The following is an 8,486-nucleotide window of genomic DNA, read 5'->3' on the forward strand; positions in this document are numbered from 1 at the left end:
GGAGTGCAGTGGCCGGATCTCAGCTCACTGCAAGCTCCGCCTCCCGGGTTTACGCCATTCTCCTGCCTCAGCCTCCCGAGTAGCTGGGACTACAGGCGCCCGCCACCTCGCCTGGCTAGTTTTTTTTTTGTATTTTGTAGTAGAGACGGGGTTTCACCGTGTTAGCCAGGATGGTCTCGATCTCCTGACCTCGTGATCCGCCCGTCTCAGCCTCCCAAAGTGCTGGGATTACAGGCTTGAGCCACCGCGCCCGGCCCGGTTTTTTTTTTTGAGACAGAGCCTTGCTATGTCACCCAGGCTGGAGTGCAGTGGCGCGATCTCGGCTCACTGCAAGCTCCACCTCCCGGGTTCACGCCATTCTGCTGCCTCAGCCTCCCCAGCAGCTGAGACTACAGGCGACCACTGCCATGCCAGGCTAATTGTTTTGTACTCTTAGTAGAGACAGGGTTTCACCATGTTACCCAGGATGGTCTCCATCTCCTGACCTTGTGATCCGCCCGCCTCGGCCTCCCAAAGTGCCAGGATTACAGGCGTGAACCACCACGCCCGTTTTTGTTTTTTTTTTTTTTTGAGAGGTGGACTCTCGCTCTGTCGCCCAAGCTGGAGTGCAGTGGCACAATCTTGGCTCACTGCAACCTCCGCCTTCCGGGTTCAAGCGATTCTCCTGCCTCAGTCTCCTGAGTAGCTGGGATTACAGGTGTGCACCATCATGCTTGGCTAATTTTTGTATTTTTAGTAGGTACGGGGTTTCACCCTGTTGATTAGGCTGGTCTAGAACTGCTGACCTCGTGATCTGCCCGCCTCTGCCTCCCAAAGTGCTGGGTAATTACAGGCATGAGCCACCGCGCCCAGCCGGGCTCAGCTTTTGGCCGCTGTCTTCCCAGCGGTGCATCCAGGCATCCTGGGGCAGAGACAGACCCCACAGGAGCCACTACCTCAAAACTCGTGACTCAGCACCACTGCCAACAACGTGGTTTTGCAATAATAGGTTGGGGGCGGCTCCTTATGCAGTGACAGAAAACTTGAACTCAGGCACACACAGCAGGTTTTTTGACTTTTATTAAATCTTTACAAAACAGAATACAAAATTCCGGCATTGACAGTTGGTGTAAAGGAAAACTTCTGAGCTCCGTCAGTTCACCTGGTACAATGGAATTAAAGTGCTTGGATGTTTTTCCCCCACTTAAAAAAAACTTTGAGGTTTTTTTTTTTTTTTTTTTTTTTTTTTTTTGTCTTTTAAAAACATCGTAACATTAACACATGGCCGTTCACCGTCCCCCAGCGCTGGGAGCTGGCCTGGGGCCCAGGGTTCTCCAGGATCTTCACTCATTCACAGTAATGGTTCTGACCAGTCCTCCAGGTCGCACATGGATGCGACAGGGGTGGGGAGGGAGGAGGAAGTGACTGTCCCACCTTCAGAAAAAAAAAAAAAAGCTGCTAGCAGCTCAGACGCGATGGCTGTGGGCGCCTGCAGCGGGCGGGGGTCTGTTTGCTTGTTCTTTTATACAAAAAGGCAGAGAATCCCCCGTTACAAAACATAGAATTACTGACAGGTGAGACATGATGGGGGAGGGGGGTGGGCGGCCTGCCCCACCCCCCAGGGGTCTTTGGAAGGGGCAGTCCACAGATATGGGCAGTGGGGACCAGGGAGGGCAGAGCACCCCCACGGCCACCGGACTGTGACCATCGTACGAGATTCGGGAGGGGCAGCAGGGCCAGGCGGACAGTCTCCGAGGCCCCCACCCCCAGACCCCCCGACATTCAAGTATTCTTCAAGAACAGGGAAGCAAAGTCAACCGATGTTTTTTTTTTCCTTAAAAAAAAAACAACTAAAAAACTAAACACAAGGAATCCCGACCGCGGATTTAGAAGCCAGAGGAGGCTGCCCCAGGCGTGGAGTTTGGGGACTGGGCTGGGAAGGGCAGGTGGTGACCCTAGCTGCCCCCGCAGCACAGCCCCGCACACTTCCAAAGTGGAACCCTGTATTGCATAGAACGTCCCCACCCGCAGGGAGGGGCGGCAGGCTCCGCAGCCCCCAGGGGTTGGAGCGTGGAGAGTGGGGGGACTGAGCAGGCCCCTCCATTCCTGGGTGCCCGAAGGGAGGCCAAGGCCGCGGCCATTTTCCTGAAGGTGGCAGACCAAAAACGCTGCCCTGGGGGCGGGGATTCGCCCAGACCCTGGGGTCTGGGCCCAGCTCTAAGGACAAGGATGGAGCTGACAGAGCTTCCAGGCCAGGCCCGAGGGGCGGCGCGAGGCAGGACGTGGCCACGGTCAGACTGAGCCCTGAGAAGGGGCACTCGGTTGCCCCAAGGGGGTGTCTTCAGGACCCCCCACATTGGCTGACAGTGCCTGTCCAGTCCCTGTGCCTGCTGCGGTGGAAACAGCCTCAGGCCGGGCGGGGCTCCTGCTGTCTCAGGCCCTGGAGCGGTGGAGACGGGCAGCTGCGAGCCCCTGGGGTCAGCTGCAGTTTAAGGTCAAGGTTGGAGGCCGAATCTGGCCACCAGGAGTCCTGGGCAGACAGACAGGCCTTGCAGGAAGCCCCGATTGTCAACTATCATGGGGACAAGGCAGGCGCGGGTAAAGGGCTGGGGGATCCCATGGGGCGGGTGGCTGGGCTGCCCTCCACCTGCCTGCCTGGCCCCTCTGGAGACAGGCAGGTCCTCCCTCCCCAACCAAGCCACCAGGGGTGCTCTCAGGGTGAGGGATAGAGGGGAAGAACCTGTCCCTGAAATACTGCGGGCTGGGAGGGAACACAGGGGCAGGGCCCCCCAGCTCTGGAAGATGGCGAACGCTGTGGTCTGCTCTCCTGAGTCACTGCAAGCCACGTGGGCAGATGGCGGGCAGTACAGGTGACCTGGGGGCTTCACAGTACAGGTGAGCAGGGCTGGGGGCCGGGAAAGGGACAAGCCCAGCCACATACCCTCTGCTCACCTCCCCGGGTGCCTGCATTGCTTTTAACCGTCCGAAGAAAAAAATAAGGGGGAGGGGTGGAAACGGGAAAGAAAAACCCAAAAGCAAAAATCTTCTATAAAACGCCCCCCCAGCTGAGCTTAGTGCCTGGGAATCCAGCCAGAGGCGGGGCAGCCCGCAGGACACCGGCTGGCGATAGCTTAAAAAACCTTTAGATTTGATTGGGGGATGGGCGACCTATGTACAAAGGGGAGAAACGGGAGGGTCAGGCACGGTCTCCCACCAGGACCACGGGGGCCGAGGACAGGCTGGCCCTTTGCCGCCGCTGCGCCAGCTTGGACTGGGAGGGTGGAGACAGCTGCAGGCAGCGTGAGGTAGCTCGGACCAGGACGGGCTGGCCCTGCCCTGCGGCCTCCTCCTCAGCCAGGTCCTCGTCGTGCTGGGCCAGCTGCCGGTTCATGGCAATGGCCTCGGCCGCGAAGGATGTGAGGTCTTTGGCACAGCTGTTCCTGGGAAATGGGGTGGGGGTAGGTGGTCACCAAGGAGGCATCCCTTACGGGACCGCTGGGGTCTGTGCAAGGCCCTGGGGGAAGGGGCTTCATGCCCTCCTCCCACCCTGACCCTGGGGCTCCTCTGAGTGCCAGGGCCCCACCGGGATCTCCACTGAGTTACCAGGCTTGCCCGCATCCCTGACCCCAAAGCAGCTCTCCAGGTCTTTCCCAAGTGTTTTAGCCTGGAAACCCCGCCCCCTGGACTTGGGGGTCCCGAGCACCCCTGCAGGCCTCACCTCTGCAGGACCATCGGAGTGGGCAAGGTGTTCTCCGGGGCGCACTGCAACGAAAGCGGGCAGGGGGCAGGGCTGGAGAGCAGCTGGGGCCGCCTGGGGTGCCGGGTTGGGTGTCTGGCCAAGGGATGCCGTGCCCATCCCATCACCAGGACCCCACGAGAGACCAGAAGTGCACCTGGGTGCCCCGGGAGCCAAGTCCCTGTTCCGAGGTCTCTATGGCGAGGCTCCATGTCCACCTGCCCAGGGAACCCGAGGCTGGGCCAGGCTGAGGCCTGGTGTTGCAGGACCCAGTGAGGGTGGAGAGCAGAGCCCCAAGCCCTACCTCTCCCGGCTGTTCCCAGCCCAAACCCACCTCCGCCCCCCTCTTAACCCACGGGTCTCTGGAAGGAGTTTGGAGGCCCCCAGCCCCTCGCCTGGGGACAGAGAGTGACCCCAGGTTCTATTTTTAGTAAATCCCCACTCCCTGGGGTGGCAGCTCGGCTCAGATGACCTCTGGCACGAGAAACACCCGACTCCGCCTGGATCGGAGGCCACACAGGGAGGGTGGGGGCAGAGCCTGGGCCTGAAACTGACGACAGGCTGGGGTCTCTGTGAGCTGGACTCGCCATCCACTTGACTGCAGCTTGCTGCGGAGTGTAGGTCCCCACCACCCTCCAGGAAGGTTCTCTGAGTAGCTGCTTCTGGGAGCTGCCTGCCTGGCCAGTGGGCACCGCGCATAGGTGGGTGGCGGGGATTTCCGCTGCAACCCTCAGCCCAGGGCAGAGTCTGTGCTCAGACCTCAATGCATCTCAGAGCGCCAGGATACACCCTCGGGGCTTCCTGTGCTTGCTCTGAGGCTACCCTGCAGCCTCCCATACCCTCCCTGGCGCCCCTGGGGCTGGCACTCACCCCCTGAACCCAGGGGTGCTGCAGGACTTGGGCAGCGCTCAGTCTCTGCTTGGCGTCACGGACGAGCAGCTTGGAGATGAGGTCTTTGGCAGCACAGGAGATGTGGGCCCAGTCCTTGTCGGGGAACTCATACTTGCCCTCCTGGATGCTCTCAAACAGCATGTTCTGGGGACACAGGACACAGACGAGCTTAGATCTGCCCAAGGAACTGGATACTGTGCACTGACATGTGGCTCCATCAGGACCCCAACCACCACGAGACCCTTGACCATGCACACCTGGGGCGGAGGGGACTGGGAGCCGGACCAGGAGAGTCGGCTCTACCCAAGTGGAGCTGGATTTACAAAAAGGCAGCTCTGAAGGACCTGGTTCCAAGGGCCGCAGGCCACAGATGCTGAGCCTTAAGCAGCCGGCAGGCAGTCTGAGCCTGATCCCCCCAAACCAGGAACGTCACTCCACCTCTCAGCTCTCTGACCCTGTCTGCGTTTCCCTCGGGCAGGCAAACCTGAAAAGCCTTCAGGAAACTGGAGGACAGGGCGGCACTGCCCTGTGCATGGTATCAGGGAGTAGGGCACACAGGGCAGGTCCCCGGGGGTTAAGGGGGAGTACAGAGTAGGTTCCCGGGGGTCTGGGGAGCACACAGAGCAGGTCCCAGCGGTTAGAGGGCATACAAGGCAGGTCCCCGGGGGTTAGGGGGTGGTGGGGGGCAGGTCCCCTGGACTTAGGGAGTGCGCAGGGCAGGTCCCCTGGGGTTAGGGGGTGCGCAGGGCAGGTCCCCTGGACTTAGGGGGTGCCCAGGGCAGGTCCCCTGGGGTTAGGGGGTGCGCAGGGCAGGCCCAGGGGAAGAAGGTGTCCAGGACAGGAGGGTGCCCAGGAAAGGAGGGTGCGCGGGCCGCCGCACCTGGCAGGCAGGGCAGGCCTCGCCGCGGTCCCAGCCGCAGTCGCTGCCACAGCGGCCCACGAAGGGCGGGTAACCACTGAGCAGGATGTACAAGATGACGCCCAGGCTCCACAGGTCGCAGCGCTTGTCGTAGATGCTGGCCTCCTCGCTAAAGGCCTCCACCACCTCCGGGGCCATGTACTCCGCCGAGCCGCACTGCGGACGGGGGAGAGAGGCGTCAGCCGGGGCTTCCCGGCATCACGTGGGAGCCCGGGTAACTGCGGGTCACCTGCGCCAGCCGGCTCGGACCCCGCCCCCCGACCAATCAGCGGCTGCCGGGAACGCGCCCCGCCCAATCAGCAGGTGCAGAGCTCGCCCCGCCGCCGCCGCAGCCCCGCCCCACCCGTCCAAACACCGATGGGTGGGGGCGCCTAATCGAGGCCCCGCCGCGTCATCCCGCCCAACCAATCAGCGGCTGTTGCTAAGCGGAAGCCCGAGCTCCGCGGCCTGGAACTGCGGAGCGGCCCAGGCTCCGCGAGGTTATGCAACCGTAGAGCAGGCAGCCGAGCCCCCAGGCCTGCCCGCGGGCCCTCACCGGGGTGAGCAGCTCCGGCGTGGAGATAGGGGAGCAGTCCCCGTTGAGTTTGATGCCGCTGCCCAGGTCGAAATCACAGATCTTCACGGGGGAGACCTGGGAGGGGCCAAGAGGGCCGTGAGCCTGGGGTCCCACGCGGCCACCCCTCCCGCGGGGCCACTCTGCCCGGGCTGGCATACCTGATTGGGGTGCTCACACAGGATGTTTTCCGGCTTTAAGTCCCTGTGGGCGATGCCTGGGGGAGAAGCCACAGAACCACGAGGGGGTGAGGGGCTGGGGGTCTTCCAGGAGTCCTTGGCAGGCTGCCTTAGGGGACTCAGGGCGGGCTCACCACCCACCTTTGTTGTGCAGAAAGTCCAAGGCACTGGCCACGTCCTGCACCACCACGCTGGCCTCCAGCTCGTTGAAGTGCCGGCGCTTGTGGATGTGGCTCAGGATGGAGCCTGGGCAGGGCAGAGCAGGACAGGGGGAACACACAGGTCACCTCAGAGTCCCCGCAAGGCCCGCACCCACCTCCACTTTGGAGGGGACGCCCCCACACCGGCTTCCTCTGGCCCAAAGGCCTTACCCCTGAGCCACCATTTGGGCAGGACACAAACCCCACAAGCCCCCTCCTGCAGGTGGCACTAGGCCCCCATCCCGTAATACCTCCCAGCTCCCTCCCTCCCCACAGCCTGGAGCCCCCAGGTACCTCCCCGCATCTTCTCAAACACCAGGTAGAAACGGTCCTCCTCCTCAAAGAACTCAATCAGCTCTAGAACGTTCCTGGGGGGGGTGGGAGGCAGGAGAGGAGCTGAGGCTTCCTGAGGCCCCTGGGTACCTGCTGCTCAGCCTAGGAGGGGCCCACCCTCTTGGTGCTGGCCCGTCCACTGGAGGCTGGGACTTGGGCAACAGGCCCGCCTCACGCTGCCCGCCTGGGGCTGCCAGCCAGCCTTCTTCAGGGAGGGGAACGCAGGGCCTGGCAAACTGGGTGCCCTACAGATGCTTGCTGGGGGTGATGTGGCGCTCAGGCCCTTCATCCGCTGAAAGACAGCTCAGGCCAGTGCTGTGGCAAGGGTGGCTCACCTACCTGTGTCCCTGGCACTGGTACAGCATCTCCACCTCCCGGAAAACCCTGCTCCGAATGTGGCCTGGCTGTTTCTCAATGATCTGAAACAGGCAAGAGGACACAGCACCTGGGTTGGCGGGACGCTCACAGCTGAGAAGGGGCCAGAAACTCCACTGCCACGGCTGGAATTCACCACCCTTATACCCTGCAACTCTAGAAAGCAGGGCTCACGTCTGTCATCCCAGCACTTTGGGAGGTTGAGGCAGAAGGATCGCTTGAGCCCAGGAGTTTTAAGACCAGCCTGGGCAACACAGCCAGACCCCATCCCTCCAAAACGTTTTTGTTGTTGTTGTTGGTTTTTTTTAAGATGGAGTTTCGGCCGGGCGCGGTGGCTCAAGCCTGTAATCCCTGCACTTTGGGAGGCCAAGACAGGCGGATCATGAGGTCAGGAGATTGAGACCATCCTGGCTAACATGGTGAAACCCCGTCTCTACTAAAAAATACAGAAAACTAGCTGGGCGCGGTGGCGGGCGCCTGTAGTCCCGGCTACTTGGGAGGCTGAGGCAGGAGAATGGCGTAAACCCGGGAGGCGGAGCTTGCAGTGAGCTGAGATCTGGCCACTGCACTCCAGCCTGGGCGACAGAGCGAGACTCCGTCTCAAAAAAAAAAAAAAAAGATGGAGTTTCGCTTTTGTTGCCCAGGCTGGAGTGCAATGGCACAATCTCGGCTCACCGTAACCTCCACCTCCCGGGTTCAAGCGATTCTCCTGCCTCAGCCTCCTGAGTAGCTGGGATTACAGGCACCTGCAACCACACTCAGCTAATTGTTTTGTATTTTTAGTAGAGACGGGGTTTCACCATGTTGGCCAGGCTGGTCTTGAACTCCTGACTTACAGGTGATTCACCCGCCTCGGCCTCCGAAAGTGCCGGGATTACAGGTGTGAGCCACCGCGCCCGGCCCCAAAATGTTCTTTAAGTTAGTGGTGAGCTATGATGGTGCCATTGCACTCCAGCCTGGGTGACAGAGGGAGATCCTGTCTCTAAATTAAAAAAAAGAGACAGAAAGCTGGGCTCGCCTATGGGGGCCTGGAATTTACTGCAAGTCAAGGATAAGAAAGAAAAAAAAGGCCGGGCGCGGTGGCTCACGCCTGTAATCCCAGCACTTTGGGAGGCCGAGGCGGGCGGATCACAAGGTCAGGAGATCGAGACCACGGTGAAACCTCGTCTCTACTAAAAATACAAAAAAAAAAAATTAGCCGGGCGCGGTTGTGGGCGCCTGTAGTCCCAGCTACTTGGGAGGCTGAGGCAGGAGAATGGCGGGAACCCGGGAGGCGGAGCTTGCAGTGAGCTGAGATCCGGCCACTGCACTCCAGCCTGCG

General features: G+C 61.1%; 1 protein-coding gene across 2 annotated transcripts in view; it reads right to left on the reverse strand.

The window, feature by feature from the left end:
* Positions 1 to 1,041: 1,041 nt before the first annotated feature.
* The window catches only part of MKNK2 (MAP kinase interacting serine/threonine kinase 2), a 15,107-nt gene continuing 7,662 nt past the window's right edge, over positions 1,042 to 8,486 (reverse strand). The window contains exons 6-14 of one of the 2 annotated variants that reach the window (XM_025367562.1): positions 7,130 to 7,209; positions 6,752 to 6,825; positions 6,399 to 6,503; positions 6,240 to 6,295; positions 6,061 to 6,156; positions 5,487 to 5,681; positions 4,586 to 4,750; positions 3,698 to 3,741; positions 1,042 to 1,413 (exon numbers count right to left, since the gene is read on the reverse strand). In XM_025367562.1, coding sequence (XP_025223347.1) covers positions 1,323 to 1,413; positions 3,698 to 3,741; positions 4,586 to 4,750; positions 5,487 to 5,681; positions 6,061 to 6,156; positions 6,240 to 6,295; positions 6,399 to 6,503; positions 6,752 to 6,825; positions 7,130 to 7,209 — 906 coding nt within the window. In that variant the 3' untranslated portion in view covers positions 1,042 to 1,322. Of the gene's footprint in view, positions 3,420 to 3,697; positions 3,742 to 4,585; positions 4,751 to 5,486; positions 5,682 to 6,060; positions 6,157 to 6,239; positions 6,296 to 6,398; positions 6,504 to 6,751; positions 6,826 to 7,129; positions 7,210 to 8,486 lie in introns of both variants that reach the window. The other variant, XM_025367561.1, reaches the window with a different exon arrangement.

This window comes from Theropithecus gelada, chromosome 19 (assembly GCF_003255815.1).
Source record: "Theropithecus gelada isolate Dixy chromosome 19, Tgel_1.0, whole genome shotgun sequence".
In the NCBI taxonomy this organism is placed as follows: domain Eukaryota; kingdom Metazoa; phylum Chordata; class Mammalia; order Primates; family Cercopithecidae; genus Theropithecus; species Theropithecus gelada.